Source organism: Schistocerca nitens, chromosome 8 (genome assembly GCF_023898315.1).
Source record: "Schistocerca nitens isolate TAMUIC-IGC-003100 chromosome 8, iqSchNite1.1, whole genome shotgun sequence".
NCBI lineage: Eukaryota > Metazoa > Arthropoda > Insecta > Orthoptera > Acrididae > Schistocerca > Schistocerca nitens.
Genome location: NC_064621.1, coordinates 595,298,718 through 595,322,514, shown reverse-complemented (window position 1 = coordinate 595,322,514; position 23,797 = coordinate 595,298,718). Strand labels below are relative to the sequence as shown.

Here is a 23,797-nt window from a genome sequence, read left to right as displayed (position 1 = left end):
TGCAACATGAGAGAGCTGCAAGTGGACATTTCAGCAGCTGTTTTGCTCCCAACTCATAACCATATGCACAGCTGGGCTCCCATCATTGACACCCATCAAACACCATCTGGTAAGCATCAATAAACAGCACATTCCTGCTCTGTCAATTTACTGCTGCAAATGCTTACAAATCTAGTCTGTCCTAGCATTAATTTGGTTGTCCACAAATCTTATACTGAGAATTTGTTCGAGTTTGATGTTCTGTTGCTTTTGAATTTTCTGTTATTTTAACATACTCTCTGTCTTTTTGCCCTATGTCACAGCATGCCATACTGTCTTGGCTCTCCACTGGGACCTAATTCATTGTTTGCTCAGGATGAATCATCATTTTCCAATTGCCACAAAAGCATGAGATTATTGTTGCTTTCCCCATTGCCTGCTCCTGGATTATATCCCTTGTAGCTGCAGACACCACTATTAATCACACTGAATGCAACGTGGAATGCTTGACCACGGCCTGTCGCAAGTATTTAAATCAAAAGGTCGCACCACGTAACATTTTTCCCTCTTCGTCAGAACTTACACTACCTCAGGACGATAGATATCAAGCCCCTTTTACATATTTTCTAATAATTAGTCACACTGATGCCTTTTCCCTGTTTCCTTATGTGGTTTGTTGCCTATCTACTACAGCAGACATGACTCTCGTGGCAATGCCCTTCATTTTTTTGCTGTTGGAGGCCTCCTTTGTACATTGGTGTTTTGAGTCATCTCCTTTCCCGATTTTTGCTTCTGCAATGGCATCCACTGAGATCACAGTTCACTCTGGCAGCACACCACTCCCAGGTTGTGCTTGCCCACCTCACCACCAGTGGACAGCCCACATGTGGAGGACATGGTTTAGCATCTCGACACATCCAGTTCTGATGTGGGCACCTCCTACCCAGATGCAGGTGCCTCCTGCATCTCCGCAGATGCATTCTACACAGACAGTGATGACTTTTACCCTGTGAAAATGCCTCCTGCACTGACGCAGACACCTCCCCCACTGACCCATGTGCCTCTTGCAAAGATGCAAGCACCTCATGCACCAACCCAGATGCCCACTGCATCAAAATGGGAGCCTGACAATTCCTGCTGGTGCCACCTACCCTCCCACAATACACAACAGCTCCCCAGATTCTGGTACCCAGCAACAATCCAACATCACCAGGACCTGCTTCCGAAGTGCTGTGGCCATCCACTGTCCTTTCCTGGAGAGTTACGACGGTGCGGAGCTGCGATGCCTAACTGTCACCTTGGCTCACAGGCCCGTGCAGTAACAGAACCGTGTGTGTCCAAGACAACTGCTTCTGACAATATGGATATGTCACCTGCAACGTGTCACAGAGGAACGGCCACCTGGTCACTCTTCTCCCTAAGGAAGGAAGGGTGTAGTAACCTGTATGTTACTATACTTTTACTGCCCTTACTGTGGCGCGCATCATGCAGTTTAAGAAGTGTGCTATCTTGCTGCTCCAGGTCTCTACTAGAGGTCACTGATCAGGGTCTGGAGCCTCAATCACCTGCAGCCACGGCAGTCCGTATGTGTCAACAAGATTGTACTCATCTCTAATCTGTACCTGTTCTGTATGCCGTCACTCCGTGATCTATCCCAGTAAACTGTGGATTTCTTGTAACCACATTTTTCATAGTGTTCCAACACACAACAAGTAGACCAACAAGAATAACAAATACGATGGAAAGTCTTTTAGACAATATACTTTCAAATGCGGAAACCACAGAGATAGAAATTATTAATATTGGCTTAGGACTATCTGATTGTATTCCCCTTTTGGGGCCAGGCGATAATGTTAGAACACTTTATAACAAACACATGCATACAGCAAGACAGAGCGCCAAGCAACAAGCGCTAGTACAAACTCCAAAGATGATAAATGGAATCATAGATATATTATACAGTACTGACATTATTTGAGTACTGTTCACTTATTAATGTGTTTGACATATTTAATGTTGCACTCAGCACACCTTCATCCTTGCAATTCTAACTAAATCATGTGATAGAAAGGAAAGAATGTAGTTCTTTCCTACATCAGAAATTCTTTCCTAAATAAGAAATTGTTCTGTGGAAAACTTTGCTAGTTTTGTTCCTAGTGTATGTAATGAATCCTGGTTAGAAATGCTTTCACAGTCAAGTACCAACAACAGTTATGATGCTTTCTGTTCAATATTCATGTCAAATTTTGTAATGTGTTTTCCTAAGAAATTGATTTGAGTCCTTGTCGGATTGCTAAATCTGGTTCCTGGATTACGTTAGGCACTAAGATTTCCTGTAGGACTTTAAAAATGTTCAGTTCTGAAATGAAAATATCCACAGATTCCCACTTTATAGAATACGTAAAGACTTATAAGAATAAATATGGACAGGTACTTGCAAAGGAAAATCAACTTGCAAATGATAACATAAAAAAATATTGGGCAACAAATAAAACTCCATACGGAATATTGTAAAAAGTGAAACAGGGAAGATATATGAAGAGCACAAAATCACTCTTACAAATGCTGATGATATCAATATTGGCAAAAAAGACCCTACAAATTACATAAATGATTACTTTATAAATGCTTCCCAAAGACTTAGCTTTAATTTCACATATCAGGATAAATTTAGGTTTTGCATACCAGCGAACAGCACAAGGTTAGTTCCAACCACTGAGCATGAAGTAGTAAAGGTAATGAAAAGCCTCAAATTCAAAATTTCAGCTGGTACAGATGACGTACCAGTGTCACTTATAACCCGTACTGCTTCATAAATCGCAAAGCCCTTTACTCACATGATCAATTTATCATTCACGAAGGGAATGTTCAACAAAGATTAAAAATATTGAAAGTGATGCCTTTATTCACGAGTGGGAATGAGCATAAAGTTGAAAATTACCAACCCATTTAACTCCTCCTTGCATCAGTAATTAAAGATTAATGAAACAATGAATCACCAAGTATTTAGACAACCACAGCCTACTGAATAATAATCAGTACGACTTTTGAACAGGTAGAAGTACAGAAAGAGCAATAAGTTGTTACACTGATGGAACAGTTAGAAATTTGGGAAACAATAACAGCGTTGCAGAAGTTAACTTAGATGTTTCGAAAGCTTTGGGAATAAAGGAAAAGAAAGCAAGTGGTTTCAGTCAAATTTGCAAAACAGATCACAGGTTGTGGAGCTTACATCAGCTTATGTTAATCATAAAATCAGATTAGTATCTGATGCAAGGAAAGTCAGATTAGGTGCTCCCCAGGGTGGTGTGTTGGATCTCCTCCTGTTCCTTACACAAATGCTAGTGACTGCTTGTTGGCATTAGTCAGCTAGTCCGGTAGCAGCAGCTGACAGGCACAAGCAGCAATAGGGGAGCAACCAATTTTGTGACATTTTACAAGTTCATAACTAGGATTGAGTTTTATAGTTACACCTGTGTGCTTTGGTAGCAGCATATTAATTTAATATATAATAGACACAGTTCTTGAATTTTTTTGTGTGTTGGAAAGTAAACTGACTTTGTGACATATTATGGAAAGTAAACCAATTGTGTGACACATTACAGAAAGTAAACCGAAATGTGACATTACAAGTTCCTAATTAGAATGAACTACTTACTCTCAGCCGAGTACTTTGGTAGTTTAGTTTCTGAATCTCTGCGTGTTAATCTAATTTACTACACCCAGTTCTTGCATTTTCGTCAGTGTCTACAGTAGAGTTCCATAGAGTGTGTCAATAGTTGTTTGTTTGTCTGTGCAGCGTAGTTTTCCACAGTCTTTAGTTTGGACAGGGACTGTGATTGCTTTGTGCGGATGCAAACCAAGGTGGTGACACTTAACTCCCAGCTCCAGGCCATGATGGCTTTGGTTACACAGCTTGAGGCTGCAGTGGATGGGCATCACTGTTGTGAGCCAGCCATGGGGATCCAGTGGATGTCCAGGATGAACCAGAAGTCCGCAATCAGCCTACACTGGTGGTCAGCCCAGTTACTGCTGCACCGAGGTTGACCCCTCGCCTGCAGTCAAATGGGAGGTTGCCTCAGGGCATGGCAGGCAGCAAGAGACTTCTCAGGGAGCCAAATGTAAGGCCTCCCCAGTTAGTCTGACAAACAGATTCCACGTGCAGTCTGTAACTGACAATGTCCCTCAGCCAGATGCAATCACTTGTCCTGTTTTAGAGGAAACCTTTCAGCCTGCAAGATCCGGGCAGTTAAAGAAGTTGGGATTATTGGTATTTGTGATCTCCAATGTAAGCTGCGTTACGGGACCCTGAGGGACATGTCTGCCAAGAAAGGGAAGAGAGCCAATGTGCACTCTGAGTGTATACTGGGTGGAATGGAGTCATTCCAGGTGTGGAACGGATCCTTCTGGATGCCATGAAGAGCACAGGGTGCAGCCAACTGCAGGTGGTGGCTCACGTCAGTATCAATAATGTGCGTCGCTTTCGATCAGAAGAGATTCTCTCTAGTTTTGAACAACTATCAGAAGTGGTAAAGGCTGCCAGTCTTGTTTGCAAGATGAATGCAGAGCCCACCATTTGCAGAGTAAACAACAGGACCGAGTGTGGACCTCTGTTACAGAGCTGAATGGAGAGTCTTAATCAGAGGCTCGGGCAGTTCTTTGGGCATGTAGGCTGCAGATTCCTTGACTTGTGCCATAAGGTGGTGAGGTTTCGGGTTCTATTAAGGAGGTCAGGAGTCCATTGCACGGTGGGAGGCAACTACATGGCTAGCAAGGGCATGGACTGGGCAATTTTTTAGGTTACAGGATCTCGGGGAAACACAAAAAGGGCTTCAGTCTCAAAGGGTGAAGGTCGAACACAGGAAGAATGCACGTGCAGGAACCATCAGTATAAGTGCTGTAAACTGTTGTAGCTGTGTAGGGAAAGTACCAGAGCTAATAGAAAGCATTGATGTACAAATTGTTATAGGCACTGAAAGCTGGCTAAAGCCGAAGATAAGTTCAACTGAAATTTTTGCAATGGACCTAATGGTGTTCAGAAAGGATAGACTAAACACAGTTGGCAGTGGTGTGTTTTTTGCTATTAGAAGTAGTTTATCTTGTAGCAGGACTGAAGTAGATAGTTCCTGTGATTCAGTATGGGTGCAGGTCATTCTTTGTACCAGGAATAAAATAATAATTGGATCCTTTTACCAACCTCCCAACTCAGATGATACAATTACTGAAAGGTTCAAAGAAAACACGAGTCTAATTTCTACATGTACCCGACCCGCACAATTATAGTTGTGGGGACTTCAATTTATTGTCGATATGTTGGCGAAAATATATGTTCAAAACTGGAGGTATGCATAAAACGTCATCTGAAATTGTGCTAAAGCCATTCTCTGAAAATTATTTTGAGCATTTTGTTAATGAGCCCATTCGAATAGTAAACAGTTGTGAAAACATGCTTGACTTCTTAACAAACAAATAATCCTGAGCTAATAACAAAGATCAAAATAGATACAGGGTGGTTGCAATGAGACTAAATACCATAACTCCCAAATCCTCCACAAATGCATGAAAAAAATAGCTATTCAAAAAAATAAGAAAAAAAATTGCTTGATTCCTTCCCAAGACAATCTCCACTCCTTACAAATTAACAATGAAAGTGTATATCAGGTGTGACATGAATACAAAGAAATACTACCGGCAGCAACATAGATTTATACCAAATAAATTCACAGAAGACCGAGCTGATCCCCCATGGCACACAAAACATGTCAGAACACTGTTGCAGAAACAAAAACGAATGCCGCCAAATTTAAATGAATACAAAATCTCCAAAATTGGTGATCTTTTATAGAAGCTTGAAATTTAGCACGAACTTCATTGTGAGAGGTTAATAACAGTTTCCACAGTGAAACTGTGTCTCGAAACCTTGCAGAAAATTCAAAGAGATTCTGGTTGTATGTAAAGTATGCTAGCAGCAAGACACAATCAATGCCTACTCTGCCTTATAGCAATGGAAATACTATTGATGACATTGCTGCTAACGGAGTGTTACTAAACACAGCCTTCTGAAATTCCTTCACCGAAGAAAATGAATAAATATTCCAAAATTCAAATCAAGGACAGCTGCCAACATGAGTAACTTAGAAGTAGATATCCTCAAAGTAGTGAAGCAACTTAAATCACTTAATAAAAGCAAGTCTTCATGTCCTGACTGTGTACCAATTTGACTCCTTTCAGAGTATGCTGATGCCACAGCTCCATACTTAACTATCACATACAACAGCTTGCTCAGCGAAAGATCCATACCCAAAGACTGGAAAGTTGAAAAGTTCACAGCAATTGTTGAGAAAGACAATAGGAGTAATCCACAATATTACAGGCCCATATCATTAACATCAATATGCAGCAGGATTTAAGAACATATATTGTGTCTCAACATTTTGAATTACCTTGAAGAGGACAGTCTATTGGCACACAATCAACACGGATTTGGAAAACATTGCTCTTGTGAAACACAACTAGCTCTTTACTCATTTGAAGTGTTGAGCGCTATCTACAAGGAATTTCAAACTGAATTGGTATTTCTAGACTTCCAGGAGGTTGCTGACACTGTACTTCAAAAGCATCTTTTAGTCAAATTGCGTGCTTATGGAATATTATCTCAGTCAAGAGTGGATTCGTGATTTTCTGTCAGAGAGATGACAATTCGTAGTAACTGACAAAGTCATCGTGTAAAACAGAATGATTTCTTGCAGTGTTATAGGCCCTCTGCTGTTCCGTATCTATACAAATATCTTAGGAGACACTGTGCACAGCCCTCTTAGGTTGATTCCAAATGATGCTGTTGTTTGCTGTCAAGTAAAATCATCAGAAGATCAAAACAAATTGCAAAATGATTTAGATAACATCTGTATGGTGTGAAAATTGGCAATGGACCGTAAATAATGAAAACTGTGAGGCCACCCACACGACTGCTACAAGGAATCTGTTAAACTACGATTAACAATAAATCAAATTTAAAGCCTGTAAATTCAACTAAATACCTAGAAATTCTAATTATGAACAACTTAAATTGGAAAGAACACACACAAAATGTTGAGGTGAAGGTGAACCAAAGACTGATTTATAGGCGGAGTATTTAGAAGATGCAACAGACCTACTGAAGAGACTGCCTAAATTACACTTGTCCATCCTCTTTCAGAGTACCGCTGCACGGTGCGAGATCCTTACCAGATAGGATTGATGGAAAACATCAAGGAAGTTCAAAGAAGAGCAGCACGTTCTGTAACTGCCGTTTTAACTGCCATCTGCTTCCCATCTCCTGTGCAGCAAGCTATGTAAATTTTTTGTATTAACTGTGTTTTTCTTACTTGTCACTTCTTTTTCCGCGTGTTTTTGCTTTTAGGGAGATTTAATTTTCAAGTACTAGTCATAGTGTTCCATAGATTTCGTGTTTGTTTTGAATTCAGTTCAGACAGTGTTTATTTTCATTGTTTCCAACAAGAAGTGTCTAGTAACCACAGTTTAGTCAGCTATCAGCTGCCTTTAGTGAATTAGCACTCTAGTTAAAAGTTGATTACTTAACTCTCTACAGTAAATTGTTGATTACTTAGGATGGATAGAATGTATGACTGCTGTGTACCGATGCAGGAGGAGGTGGCCACTGTTCGCGACCAGCTGAACATGCTGATGGCCGCGGTCAGCTGTCTTCAGGCTGCTGTCTCAGAGTGTAGCAGCAGTGGGGAGTCTGGTGCATTGCATGGTACACTCCAGGTGTTACACGTTTTACCCATGGTCCCTGCTGTCGAGACATCTTCGCGGGTACGGGGCGCAGTTGGGCCACCCTCTCCCCGAGGGGAGAGGCGGGTTCAACGGTGTTCGCATCGCATGAGGCGGAGGGTCAATGTGGAGGATGGCCGTGTGGTATCCCCCGCTTTGCCTGTGAGTGGACATGTGGCCACTCCTCCAGCAAGGTCTGAGCAGGCGCATGGGGGGAGGTGTTTATTAGTGATTGGGAGCTCCAATGTTAGGCGGGTGATGGAGCCCCTTAGCAAAATAGTGGAAAGGTCGGGGAAGAAGGCCAGTGTTCACTCTGCTTGCCTGGAGGTCTCATCCGAGATGTGGATGAGGCCCTGCCGGTGGCTATAGAAGAGCACTGGGTGCACCCAAATGCAAATTGTTGCTCATGTCGGCACCCATGACTCCAGCCATCAGGGTTCAGAGGTCATCCTCAGTTCATACAGGCGGTTGGTGGCGTAGGTGAGGGCGGAAAGCCTCGCTCGTGGGGTGGAATCTGAGGTAGTGTCATTTCCAGAACCGATCGCGGTCCTCTGGTTTGGAGCCGAGTGGAAGGCTTAAACCGGAGGCTCAGACGATTCTGCGGATATCTGGGGCGTAAATTTCTCAACTTCCGCTATTGGGTGGAGAAATGTAGAGTCCCCCTGAATAGGTCAGGCATGCACTACACTCAGGAAGCAGCTACAAGGGTAGCGGCGTACGTGTGGAGTGCACATGTGGGGTTTTTAGGTTAGAGAATTCCCTCCCTAGGCCTGACAAGACACCTCCTGAGATGTGACAAGGTAGCAGTAGGCAAAATGCAACAGGGAATGACAATATTAATGTGGTAATAGTAAACTGCAGGAGCACCTATAGAAAGGTCCCAGAACTGCTCTCATTAATAAACGGTCACAATGCCCACATAGTACTAGGGACAGAAAGTTGGCTGAAACCAGATGTAAACAGTAATGAAATTCTAAACTCAAATTGAAATGTATACTGCAGAGACAGGGTGGGCAGTGAAGGGGGAGGCGTTTCCATAGCTATAAAAAGTGCGATAGTATAGATGGAAATTGACAGATATCTGAAATGCGAAATTATTTAGGTGAAGGTCACGGTTAAAGCAGGCTCATACATGGTAATTGGATGTCTCTATAGGCCCCTGGCTGAACAGCTGTTGTGACAGAACACCTGAACGAAAATTTGGAAAATACACTCCTGGAAATTGAAATAAGAACACCGTGAATTCATTGTCCCAGGAAGGGGAAACTTTATTGACACATTCCTGGGGTCAGATACATCACATGATCACACTGACAGAACCACAGGCACATAGACACAGGCAACAGAGCATGCACAATGTCGGCACTAGTACAGTGTATATCCACCTTTCGCAGCAATGCAGGCTGCTATTCTCCCATGGAGACGATCGTAGAGATGCTGGATGTAGTCCTGTGGAACGGCTTGCCATGCCATTTCCACCTGGCGCCTCAGTTGGACCAGCGTTCGTGCTGGACGTGCAGACCGCGTGAGACAACGCTTCATCCAGTCCCAAACATGCTCAATGGGGGACAGATCCGGAGATCTTGCTGGCCAGGGTAGTTGACTTACACCTTCTAGAGCACGTTGGGTGGCACGGGATACATGCGGACGTGCATTGTCCTGTTGGAACAGCAAGTTCCCTTGCCGGTCTAGGAATGGTAGAACGATGGGTTCGATGACGGTTTGGATGTACCGTGCACTATTCAGTGTCCCCTCGACGATCACCAGTGGTGTACGGCCAGTGTAGGAGATCGCTCCCCACACCATGATGCCGGGTGTTGGCCCTGTGTGCCTCGGTCGTATGCAGTCCTGATTGTGGCGCTCACCTGCACGGCGCCAAACAAGCATACGACCATCATTGGCACCAAGGCAGAAGCGACTCTCATCGCTGAAGACGACACGTCTCCATTCGTCCCTCCATTCACGCCTGTCGCGACACCACTGGAGGCGGGCTGCACGATGTTGGGGCGTGAGCGGAAGACGGCCTAACGGTGTGCGGGACCGTAGCCCAGCTTCATGGAGACGGTTGCGAATGGTCCTCGCCGATACCCCAGGAGCAACAGTGTCCCTAATTTGCTGGGAAGTGGCGGTGCGGTCCCCTACGGCACTGCGTAGGATCCTACGGTCTTGGCGTGCATCCGTGCGTCGCTGCGGTCCGGTCCCAGGTCGACGGGCACGTGCACCTTCCGCCGACCACTGGCGACAACATCGATGTACTGTGGAGACCTCACGCCCCACGTGTTGAGCAATTCGGCGGTACGTCGACCCGGCCTCCCGCATGCCCACTATACGCCCTCGCTCAAAGTCCGTCAACTGCACATACGGTTCACGTCCACGCTGTTGCGGCATGCTACCAGTGTTAAAGACTGCGATGGAGCTCCGTATGTCACGGCAAACTGGCTGACACTGACGGCGGCGGTGCACAAATGCTGCGCAGCTAGCGCCATTCGACGGCCAACACCGCGGTTCCTGGTGTGTCCGCTGTGCCGTGCGTGTGATCATTGCTTGTACAGCCCTCTCGCAGTGTCCGGAGCAAGTATGGTGGGTCTGACACACCGGTGTCAATGTGTTCTTTTTTCCATTTCCAGGAGTGTATTTTGAGTATATTTCCCGACCATGTTATAGTTTTGGGTGGAGATGTTAATTTACCAGATATAGACTGGGAGACTCAAATGTTTATAACGGGTGGCAGGGACAAGAATCCAGTGAAATTTTTTTAGTGCATTATCTGGAAACTACCTTGAGCAGTTAAACAGAGAACCGACTCGTGGTGATAACATATTAGACCTTCCGGTGACAAACAATTTGAAACACCAAAACAGGGATCACAAAGCAGTTACAGCATCGGTGATTTCAGCTGTAAATAGAAATATTAAAAAATGTAGGAAGATTTTTCTGTTTAGCAAAAGTGACATAAAAAGCAGATTTCAGAGTACTTGACAGCTAAACACAAAAGTTTTATCTCAAGTACAGATAGTGTTGAGGATCAGTGGACAAAGTTCAAAACCATCATACAATATGCATTAGATGAGTAAGTGCCAAACAAGATCATAAGAGATGGAAAAGGGCCACCGTGGTTCAACAAGCGAGTTAGGAAACTGCTACAGAAGCAAAGGGAACTTCACAGCAAACATAACCATAGCCAAAACCTTGCAGACAAACAAACATTACATGAAGCGAAACGTAGTGTGAGGAGGTCTATGCAAGAGGCGGTTCAACGAATTCGAAAGTAAAGCTCTATGTACTGACTTGGCAGAAAATCCTAAGAAATTCTGGTCTTATGTCAAAGCGGTAGGTGGATCAAAACAAAATGTCCAGACACTTGTGACCAAAATAGTACTGAAACAGAGGATGACAGACTAAAGGCCGAAAAACTAAATGTCTTTTTCGACAGCTGTTTCACAGAGGAAGACTGCACTGTAGTTCCTTTTCTAGATTGTTACACTGATGACAAAATGGTAGATATCAAAATAGATGACAGAGGGACAGAAGAACAATTAAAATCGCTCAAAAGAGGAAAGGCCGCTTGACCTGATGGGGTACCAGTTTGATTTTAAACAGAGTATGCAAAGGAACTTGCCCCCTTCTTGCAGCGGTGCACCATAGGTCTCTAGAAGAGCGTACGTTCCAAAAGATTGGAAAAGGGCACAGGTCATCCCCGTTTTCAAAAAGGGACATCAAACAGAACTATAGACCTATATCTCTAATGTCGATCAGTTGTAGAATTTTGGAACACGTATTATGTTCGAGTATTATGACTTTTCTGGAGACTAGAAATCTACTCTGTAGGAATCAGCATGGGTTTCGAAAAAGACGATGGTGTGAAACCCAGCTCGCACTATTCGTCCACGAGACTCAGAGGCCCATAGACACGGGTTCCCAGGTAGATGCCGTTTTTCTTGACTTCCACAAGGCATTTGATACAGTTCCCCACAGTCGTTTAATGAACAAAGTAAGAGCATATGGACTACCAGACCAATTGTGTGATTGGATTGAAGAGTTCCTAGATAACAGAATGCAGCATGTCATTCTTAATGGTGAGAAGTCTTCTGAAGCAAGAGTGATTTCAGATGTGCCGCAGGGGAGTGTCGTAGGACCGTTGCTATTCACAATATATATAAATGACCTCGTGGATAACATCAGAAGTTCACTGAGGCTTTTTGCGGATGATGCTTTAGTATATCGAGAGGTTGTAACAATGGAAAATTGAAACTTCCTGGCAGATTAAAACTGTGTGCCGGACCAAGACTCCAACTCGGGACCTTTGCTTTCACGGGCAAGTGCTCTACCATCTGAGCTACCCAAGCACGACTCTCACCCCGTCCTCACAGAGACTCGAACTTGGGACTTTTGCCTTTCGCGGGCACTTGTCCGTGAAAGGCAAAGGTCCCGAGTTTGAGTCTTGGTCCGGCACACAGTTTTAATCTGCCAGGAAGTTTCATATTAGCGCACACTCCGCTGCAGAGCGAAAATCTCATTCTGGAATGGAAAATTGTAGTGAAATGCAGGAGGATCTGCAACAAACTGACACATGGTATAAGGAATGGCAATTGAATCTCAATGTAGACAAGTGTAACGTGCTTTGAATACATAGAAAGAAAGATCCTTTATCATTTAGCTACAATATAGCAGGTCAGCAACTGGAAGCAGTTAAATCCATAAATTATCTGGGAGTAGGCATTAGGAGTGATTTAAAATGGAATGACCATATAAAATTAATCGTCGGTAAAGCAGATGCCAGACAGATTCATTGGAAGAATCCTGAGGAAATGCAGTCTGAAAACAAAGTAAGTAGGTTACAGTATACTTGTTCGCCCATTGCTTGAATAGTGCTCACTGGTGTGGGATCTGTACCAGATAGGGTTGATAGAAGAGATAGTGAAGATCCAACGGAGAGCAGCGCGCTTCATTACAGGATCATTTAGTAATCGGGAAAGCGTTTCGGAGATGATAGAGATACTCCGGTGGAAGACTCTGCAAGAGAGACGCTCAGTAGCTCGGTACGGGCTTTTGTTGAAGTTTCAAGAACATACCTTTGAGGAGTCAAGCAATATATTTCTCCCTCCAATGTATATCTCGCGAAGAGACCATGAGGATAAAATCAGAGAGATTAGAGCCCACACAGAGGCATACCTACAATCTTTCTTTGCACGAACAATACGAGACTGGAATAGGAAGGAGAACCGATAGAGGTACTCAAGGTACCCTCCACCACACACTGCCAGGTGGTTTGCGGAGTATGGATGTGGATGTAGAATTAGGGGAATGAGTGTCCCGGACATGGTACAGGATTGGGAGGTGGGGGGTGGGGGGTGGACATCATTAAAACAAAAACACTTCTCATTGCAACAGGATCTTCTCACACAATTTCCATCTCCAACTTTCTGCCCTGAACGTGAGAATATTTTGTTGACACCAACCTACATAGGGTGAAATGCTCATCACAATAATAAAGTAAGGGAAATTCGAGAAAGATATAGGGGTTAATTTTTTTCCGTGTGCTGTTTGAGAGTGGAATAATAGAAAAGTATTGTGAAGGTGGTTCGATGAACCCTCTGCCAGGCAATTAAGTGTGATTTGGTGAGTATCCATGCAGATGTAGAAATGACATACACACCTCACAAACTGCAGGCAAGATCATCTGTCAAGATCATGTTTACAGATGAACCCAGTGTAATAATGAGTGATTTTAAGGAATCTCTGACCACTACATGTGATGAAGTCCTCAAGTTCTTGCACTCATGGTTCAATACCAAAAGAGTGGCCCTTAAGAAATCAAACTATGTACTATTTGGAAAGTTGAATCAAAACAAAGATCTCCATCTGATACTAGGCAGGAATGGGTTACGAAGGGTAGGTGCACAAAACTTTTAGGAATGTAAAGGGAGATCATAACTAAACTTTCAATCCTTGAGCCAGCATAGATGGAAAACTATTTACCATGTGAGCATTCAACTTTATAAGAATAATGTTCAGACTGTCTATTGAAGAATTTGCAAGGTTAATAATGTTATTGTCATCACTTGCTGTTAGACACCGATATTGGTATGGTGATGTAGGGGAGAAAAGTAAGCATCAGTGTGAATTACAGTTGCACATAGGTGACATGAGTCTGGAGAAGGCGAGTAAAGCTTTCCTCTTAAAGTTGTTTTATGAAAACAACATCACTATTATTGCTGCACCTTGCACTATCGAAGTAATAAAAGATTCTGGAGAGATCCTCGTTCTGAACAGTTTTCCAATTTGGATGTTTGAATTACCTGACAATTTGAGAATTGGTCCTGAGAGAGGCCAACGGCCGACTGTACCATAAGCTGTTGAAGAAATTACTAATGGCATGGCGGAGAATGCAGGATGCACTGTGTGACCTTCAATCTCTGCACGAGCAGCGTGAAGACTGCTGAAAATACCACGGTCCACCGTTTGGAAAGTGGAGCGAGCAATTGTGAAATGGAATCCCTACTGTGGTTCAAGGCTGTTATGATTACAGATGGTCGTCACATTGAGTTACTTTTGTTACTCTGAATGTAAACATGGTATGCATTTAACAAATATTACCACCTCACATCGAAATTACAATGCTTTTCCTTCAATTGCTTATTTGTTACTTCTCTTTACAAATGTTTCCACATAGTTTCATTGTCCTATGATCACCTGTTTTTCATGGGTGCACTCTCAGATAGAGAAACTTTAATTATAACTGCTCTGTATGTTGACCAAGACAAACTGGGAAGGCCATGTAACTAAACTCTCAGAGAGAAAGTTCTGCATGTTTTGCACTGAGGATTTTTTCAAAAGTTTGCTCCTCAGATGATGCTAGAATGACATTTTTGATTACTCCAAGTCCCTTGAAACTCACACAATAATTTTCCAGAGTAAAATTATAGTCAATTAAACGAAATTTTTACGTTTTAGGAAAGGGCTATTCAAATTTTGTCACGCAGCTCTGCTAGAGCTCACTGCAAGCCCCTATTTGGAAAGTTGTGTCCGATTACTGCACCCTCCTTGTACATATGCAAATGCATGCTGGTGACAAGAGCTGAACTTGCTGACATGCAAATCCGCTGATTAGCACAGTGGTGACATCTGAGCCACTTTGGTGTCATTCTTTATGATGTACTACCATCATACATAAAAGATCTTCGAGATGGAAATGGCTTTCTAAGCAAAGTTAAAATGATTTTAGCAGTGTGGCAGCACTGTAACAAATATGTATCAAAAGGCTATATGTTATAGTATATTAAGCATGGTTTGAGCAAGCAACTCGAGCTGGCACCCAGGCGAATTATGCAAATTCATTGATTCCTTTTGTAAAAGATTTTGACTGAGTTGCAATTAATGCTCAGCTACTGACATCATTTGTATGTGCACCATCTAGATTTTACATGCAAAAACAGTCACCTTTGTTTGTATTTTACATGCAAGAACCCATTTTCTGGGAGAGTTTTGAAGTGTGCCACTTCTATACCTTAGACTTGTATGAACTGGTTCATCAAATGTTGCACAAAGGTAGACAAATGGTTAAAGTTACAAAGATTTTTTTACCCAATAATCTTTGTAAGTTGGCGACACACAACAGTTTAAAGATGAGCTACTAAATGAATACACAGACATGGTTTTAATTGACTCAAATAAAAATGCATTCTTACGACAAAATTGAAAATTAAATTTTTTTAAATCTAGCTTCATTTGGATTTTACACGTGAAAAACACATTTGTGAGTCTTTTTTATGGACACCACTTTTATGTATGAAACTTGAATAAATCTGTTCAAATTTTGTGCAGATGTACACAAAGACATGTAGTCCCTGTTTTGTGAAACCTCAATCCGTTCCCATGATATAAGCAACACGATTAAAAAATTACACACACACACACACACACACACACACACACACACAGGGTGTCAAATTTATCTTGACCACCCTAAATGACTTTGTCCAGATGAAAATTACAAAATGTCTCAAGCAAATGTTCTTTAGCTGTCAGGGGGACATCACTCAGCACGATTGCCTTCATTGTAACTATGTTTTTACAAAGATATGAACAGTGGTATGACTCTTAAATGGCACCCTGAGTTGTGCGAGTAGATGTACACCAACGAAGAGAAGGTAGAAATGCTACTCATCTATGGGGAATGTAAGTTAGCAGAACAGTAATTGCAATACGGTTTTCTTATGTACAGGTACACTTAGTACAGTAGTTTAGTCCTTTTAAATACTGTTGTGTCGAGTAGGCAGACAGTAAAGACTGTCCTTCCAGCAAACTACACGGACATAACATTTCTTTTATTGTGGTTGTTGAAGGTAGGCGAAATGCTACGCAGGCAGCAGAACTGTACAGAGAGCGATATCCTGACAAGAACCCACCTTCCCGACGGATGTTTTCTTGCCTTGTTGTGACGCTTCAGGAAACGGGAAGTTTCAACCCACGACAACACAATCGTCGTAGCATTCGCACAAACGAAGCTGGCGAAGTTACTGTTCTCGCTTCCGTTGCTATGAATCCACAAGCGAGCACACAATAGCTTGACATAAGATTGGCAGTCCTAAAACCAGTGTACATCATATTCTTAAACGTCACTGGTTCCATCCTTACCATGTACACCTACATGAAGAATTGCATGGGAATGATTTCCAGAATCGTGGATAGTTCTGTCAGTGGGCACAGCAGCAAATTCTCGCCAACCTGAACTACTACTCCAATGTTCTATTTACTGATGAATGTTCCCTCTCAAACAAAGGACAGGTAAATACGAGGAATGTGCATTACTGGTCCAGTGACAACCCATGATGGCTTAGACAGGTGGAACATCAGCGTCAATGGAGAGTTAACATCTGGTGTGGGATGCTTGGTACTAAAATTATTGGCCCTTATTTCATCAATTGTAGTCTAAACGGCACAGTGTATGCCAACTTACTCAGATGAATTCTTCCTCCTCTTCTGGATGAAGTACCGCTAAGAGACAGAATGTTAATGTGGTATCAACAGAATGATGTCCAGGACATAATGCTTTGCATGCACATTGTGTTCTGAACCAGAGGTATCCTGCCAGATGGATTGGTCGAGGAGGAACAGTTACTTGGCCTGTTAGGTCTCCCAATTTAAAGCCTCTGGACTTTTTTCTTTGGTGATGCATTAAAGATGTTGTCTATTGTGATATTCCAACTCCAGAGGATATGCAGGCACATATCGTGCTTGCTTGTAATTCTCTTCAGCAGGCACCACTGGAAGCAGTAAATAATTCTTTCATTCAATGAGTGTACCAGAGTATCGATGTCCAGGGTCACCACTTTGAGCACCTTCGAATGTTCTACTCCTGGGCAATGTTGAAAGAGAGTCAAAGTCAATTGTGTGTTATGTTTTTACTTGGTTTTCTGACAACTCCAGCAAGGGCATGAGTTTGTGATCCCAGGCTCAAAGTCGGTGTTGTATTTGTAATTGATAACTTTGTGTTTCAGCAAATGGTACGTGGTGATATACAGGGTGTTACAAAAAGGTACAGCCAAACTTTCAGGAAACATTCCTCACACACAAATAAAGAAAAGATGTTATGTGGAAATGTGTCCGGAAACACTTAATTTCCATGTTAGAGCTCATTTTAGTTTCGTCAGTATGTACTCCAACGTGATCAAATTGTAAATTTTCACAATCAACATGTGTGGGCTGACGAGAATCCGCATGCAATTGTGCAATCACGTCATCAACACAGATTTTCTGTGAACGTTTGGGCAGGCATTGTTGGTGATGTCTTGATTGGGCCCCATGTTCTTCCACCTACGCTCAATGGAGCACGTTATCATGATACGGGACACACTACCTGTGCTGCTAGAACATGTGCCTTTGTAAGTACGACACAACATGTGGTTCATGCACGATGGAGCTCCTGCACATTTCAGTCGAAGTGTTCGTACGCTTCTCAACAACAGATTCGGTGACCGATGGATTGGTAGAGGTGGACCAATTCCATGGCCTCGACGCTCTCCTTACCTCAACCCTCTTGATTTTCATTTATGGGGACATTTGAAAATTCTTGTCTACGCAACCCCGGTACCAAATGTAGAGACTCTTTGTCCTCATATTGTGGACGGCTGTGATACAATATGCCATTCTCCAGGGCTGCATCAGGGATTCCATGCAACGGAGGGCGGATGCATGTATCCTCGCTAACGGAGGGCATTTTGAACATTTCCTGTAACAGTGTTTGAAGTCACGCTGGTACGTTCTGTTGCTGTGTGTTTCCATTCCATGATTAATGTGATTTGAAGAGAAGTAATAAAATGAGCTCTAACATGGAAAGTAAGCGTTTCCGGACACATGTCCGCATAACATATTTTCTTTGTTTGTGTGTGAGGAATGTTTCCTGAAAGTTTGGCCGTACCTTTTTGTAACACCCTGTATTTTTGAATAGGTCTTGGTGAAAAACAAAGCTACAACGAAGGCAATCATGCTGATTGATGTACCCCTGACGGCTAAAGAACATTTGCTTGAAACATTTTGTAATTTGCATCCGGACAAACAGTTATTTAGGGTGATCAAGATAAATGGGACACCCTGTATATAAAATAATAAAAAAACCTATACCAGATTCGTTGCTGCCTGAGACAACAAAAATCTACGTGAATTGCCAAGCTATGGCAGCCTAATGTCGAAATATACTAGAGTTAAATTTGGGAACCAGAAAGAACAAAGAAAGGTGAATACGTCCCAGGCAGAGTTAGGGATGTGAAAGAAACAAACTAGCTAACTGTTTATCTGGCAGCTTCAAAGACATTTATATCCAAACACCTTACAAGTTAATCCTACGTCCCCAGCACAGTGAGATCTCTTAGGTACAAGGTGTTGGCACACACACATCTTGCAATTTATAGGCTGAAGTCCCTGATCTTTTCCCCATATCCAGAAGATTCACCAGCCATAGTAGCCAGTAATATCATCGAATGGAACTTTAACGACACATTTTGTCACATTGCATTATATGACAAGTGTCATGTTGGATGACATAACCACATGTTATACAATATAACATTATGTATCACATTACTTTACTAGACATGATACATTATATTACACGATATGGGTACTAATACATGCAAGTAAAAAAGTGTGAATACATCAAGATGTTTAGATTTAAGTGCCTCTGAAACTGTCACATAAGCTGAAAACTAATTCCCTTTTTTTACATCCCTAGCTCTGCTCATTACACATTCACCTTTTCTGGGCTATGAAAAGAGTACTTTCCATTCTGGTGGTTTCTTACAGAGAAGTGTTTCTACAATGTAAATGCTGGCATACAAGATTACTAGGATCTCATTTACTGTTGAGCCTCTACATCTACACGATTACTCAAACTCATAACTAAGTACCTGGTAGAGGGTTCATCGAATCACCTTCAATCTATTTCTCTACCGTTACATTCTCTAACAGAATGTGGGAAAAATGAACAAATCTTTCTGCACGAGCTCTGATACCTCTTATTTTATTATGATGATCATTCCTCCCTGTGTTGGTTCGCGACAAAATATTTTCCCACTCAGAGAAAAAAAGCTGGTGATTGCAATTTTGTGATTACACACACCACAATGGAAAAACAGCTTTGTTTTAATGATTGTCAACACAACTCACTCTCGTATGGGAAATATGGAAGCGTCCGATCCCGCCCGTCTGCTTTGACCCATGACGTCACAAATATGGCGGAATCGACCATAAACCACGATTCCAATATGGCGCATATAAAGTTGTTACGTACACATTATGAGGACGTAAATAAATCGAAAACAAACACACACACTTTCCACAAAAAGCCTAATGACACTAACGGGGCAAGCGCGGGAAATGGGGTGTTTTTGGGTGGGGGTAAACTAAATATAAAAAAATTTAGAAATTTAGGCACCCACCCCCATACAAAACCACACAAAACGACAAAAAAAACAGACATCACAAAACTCCCCAAATACCACTAAACACAATATCATCTGGAATCGTACACTTCCCTTGACCTATATAGCTCAACACCAGCTTCCGCTCCCATAAATTAGGATCAAACACTTTCCTTGGCCTATATAGCTCAAAAATATTTCCCGATAACAGTACCAACATACACAGCCACACGTTGGGATCGAACACTTCCTTTGACCAGCGTATTGCTAATTTTACCCGTCATATCCATTCCTAAACAAAAACAACAACTGATTAATTTTATTAATACCACACGACGTACAGCGAAAAACACTAAATTAACCTTCACACAAAATCGTTAACTTACTGTAACGAATTCCACTACAAACACAGCCGACACTCGAACAATTCTGGATAATGAGCAAAAGCAAACTGAGCCCATTACACCACACAAACGAAAACCCTGAACATACCACCAGAGAGCACAACAAACCACAACACGACGACATCTACAAACACGCCACACTCACAAACCAAACTCCGTGCCGTCATGACGTCACACACGAGAACACCCTTACGTCACGTGTCAAAGCCGATGCGTGGGAGCGGACGCTTCTGTCGACCCCTCTTATGTCCATGACTCTATTCCCTATTTCATGATAATATAATATGAGCTGCCCTACTTTGGACTTTTTCAAAATCCTCCATCAGTCCTATCTGGTAAGGATGCCATACTCCATAGCAAAGCTCTAGCTGAATATATATGCTGTTATACTTTTCAGCTGTGCTACATAATGTGCTCCATTTGTTTGTATCTTTTCAGGTGTGTTTTATATCAAAGTTTCATGATTTCGTTACATCACTGATTACTTATTGTGCTAGTTTTACTTTTCAGCAGTGTTATGTAATGTGGCCAAGTGTTTTTATTTTCAAAATATTTTATTCATTGATTTACTTATTGTGCATGTTGCTCACAAAGTAAATTCATGATTCCCATTCCAATCATGTACTGTTTGAGGTGGCTACACCAGTCTTCATGTGCTGGGCACACATTTGGGAGAGCTGTGGGTTATTCCCTAACTAGTATTCTGAATTTCGTTTTCCAGGGTTTCCCCATGTTGGTAATGTGAATGGTTCCTTTGATTAGGCCTTGGCTCACTTACTGCCCTATCCTCACCTAATCATAACCTACTTTATTAACATTCTATATGCATATATTATTCTGCACTGTACCTGATATGTCATACTAACATACTGAATGGTCTATGAAAAAATAAATACATAAAAATGATATAAATTTTGTCAAACAATGGAAAAATCCAGAGAGGAATATCAACAATGTAGGAAAAGACAGATCGCTACTTACTGTAAAGAGGACATGTCAAGTTGCAGACAGGCATAATTAAAAGACACTTACATAAAGCTATCAGCCACAGCCTTCATCATTTAAAAAACCAAAAAACACACACACACCACCAACTCCAATGACTCGAGCCGGAGATGCTGGAGGAGCGTGTGTGTGTGTGTGTGTGTGTGTGTGTGTGTGTGTGTGTGTGTGTGTTTGTGTGTTTGTGTGTCTTTACTGATGAAGGCTGTTCCCGAAAGCTTTCTGTGCGTGTCTTAATTGTCCCTGTCTGCAACTTGACATGCCTTCTTTATGATAGGTAGCAATCTGTCTTTACCTACAGTGTAAATACATTATATAATTTTTCTCATCCCACTTAGGACAGTTTGATTTATAACAAAAAATGGTTTTGCACTCTGTCTAAACTATCACTGCACGAACCACAAACATCTGCTGCTATGCCCCTTGCACTCCCTTCTCTCTGTCCACAAAGCTGATTTCCACTGTAGACCTTTGTAAGCGAGTATAAAACTTTGTAATAAACCTGAGACATGTATACAGTCTATATGAGGGTCGACAGAAGCGTCCGATCCCACGCGTCGGCTTTGACCCGTGACGTCATGACGGCGCGGAGTTTGGTTTGAGTGTGGCTGTCTCCAGTTCTGTTTTATCTTATTTTATTTACTTTTCTGATCTGTTCGTTCTATCTCGTGAGATTTTTTTTTTAAATTTAAAAACACTTATTACTTATTTTAATTATCTGTTTCCTCTAATTTCTGTTTTAGTTTATTATATTTATCTTTTTGATCTGTTCGTTCTGAGATTTTTTTTTAAAAAGACAAAAAACACTAATCAGCTCCTGAAGCATCTTTATCTTCTATGGGTTGCAGGGGTTACGACCCCTGGGGAGGTGGGTGGGTATTCATGCATGGCTGTCTTCACTTACACGTTGTAGCTACGCAAGGCGTCTAAATTTGTTTATATTTAGTTTGCCCCCCACCCAAAACACCCCATTTCCCGCGCTTGTCCTGTTAGTGTCATTAGGCTTCTTGTGGAAAGTGTGTGTGTTTGTTTTTGTTTCCGCCATATTAGTGACGTCATGGGCCAAAGCAGACGGGCGGGATCGGACGCTTCCATATTTCCCTATATGAAGGTATCTTTTACTTTAGTATTTTGTTTCTGAATTTCACAATTAATATTAAATTTGCTCATCGCAAATACTTTTGATGAATAAATATATTGTGCAAGAATTCCAATGGCTCCCAACAAATGTTTGACTATCAACTTTACATAATATTCTTAAGCCTGCATCTGTAGAGCTATTACCTATTTGATTAACCTCAACTACACTGCTCCAGAAAATAACATTGAACGACAGTACTGGGTGGAAGCATGCAAACTAATATTGTAAGAATGTGACTGCAGCAATGAGTTTCAATGGTTTAAAATAACGATTAATGGTCTCATTATTGCGCATCATCCCCTATCATAACAGCACTCTCACTAAATATGACAGAAGCATCATATCTTATGTGGAATAAAAAGATGAACTACACTAAGATAACACATATTCTACTATTAATTCAACATAGAGAAGATAAAAACGAAAATTTAAACTTGAGCAAATGTTATTCTGTGGCCATTGATGATTTTGCTGGCACAGGAATAAAGAAAAAAATGGAAGATTAACGACTGAAAAGTAAGCGCACATAGCAAAATACTTCCGTAACTTACAATTTCAGAAGCACTGGATGATCATAACTATGGAACAAATACAGAAATGTCGTAGTACTAGATAAACAAAACTATCTGTGCTTCTGTATCACACACTGGACGTTTAAAAGCCGTATACAAAAAGGATATCTGTCTGTAAATTAAACGTCAGTACTCCCAGATCGTTTAGCTCGCGTCTTGCACTGTCGCTTGGGTGCTTCTTCCTGCAAAATAACAATTAAACATATGGCGCTTATTTCCTTTACCCTTAGAACAGGCAAGAACTTTGAACTACGCACGTGAAGGGCTCATACTTACACCATAACCGTAACAGTGTTCATCGTCGCTTTAGTTCTGTAATCCATAAATACTGTTGACAGAAAACAGCAGAAAGTAAGGGCAGCTAAGACGCTCAAAGTATACGCAAGTATTGCGTTTCCTCTGACCAGTACAGAATGCATATTTGCGAGTTTTCTGCTCTACAGCCAATTTCTGTCGAATTTAAATAAAAAATTCTCTGTTTCTAATACTCATTTACAGTTCACAACTATCATTGACGTGTACCGCAACATGTGTAGCACAAGCGAATCGCGTACCAAGGATGATGCTATCACAACGTAATATCTTTGACCGAAACGTAAATTTAAGTTTGCGTCGATAGTTTTTCGTCTGCCAACCTATAAGAGTTACTTAATACTTTTATGTGGGCACGAAGACGCAGGTACCTAATATAAATACGTTGTAATAAGCAATATTCATGATTTGCGTGTGAGCTGTTTATTCCAAAATATTATTTCAGTCAACAATATTATGAAAGTCCGTCTGTAACAATAGTTCAGAATTTCGACATTTGACTTCGCGTTTTATCAATTGCTTCAGAAATTAAAACAAAGCATCATATTTTACCAAGTTTCTCGCTGTGAACGCCCTCATTATTGATTAATTGTAGTTATTTTGATCACAAAGTCGTTGGAACACACTTTAAATGTTGATTTAATAGAACGTTTTATGAAATTTATGCAACTGTTTTAAAAAGATTATCTTAAGTCT

General features: G+C 41.6%; 2 protein-coding genes across 2 annotated transcripts in view; one reads left to right on the top strand and one right to left on the bottom strand.

The window, feature by feature from the left end:
- Positions 1 to 23,350, bottom strand: part of LOC126198444 (signal peptidase complex subunit 3) — a 65,061-nt gene extending 41,711 nt beyond the window's left edge. Inside the window, exons 1-2 of the mRNA XM_049934768.1 lie at positions 23,066 to 23,350; positions 22,898 to 22,971 (exon numbers count right to left, since the gene is read on the bottom strand). Coding sequence (XP_049790725.1) covers positions 22,898 to 22,971; positions 23,066 to 23,208 — 217 coding nt within the window. The 5' untranslated portion in view covers positions 23,209 to 23,350. The remainder of the gene's footprint in view (positions 1 to 22,897; positions 22,972 to 23,065) is intronic.
- Positions 23,351 to 23,371: 21 nt separating this feature from the next.
- The window catches only part of LOC126198443 (protein lethal(2)k10201), a 91,578-nt gene continuing 91,152 nt past the window's right edge, over positions 23,372 to 23,797 (top strand). Inside the window, exon 1 of the mRNA XM_049934767.1 lies at positions 23,372 to 23,468. The gene's annotated coding sequence lies outside the window, so the exon portion shown is untranslated. The remainder of the gene's footprint in view (positions 23,469 to 23,797) is intronic.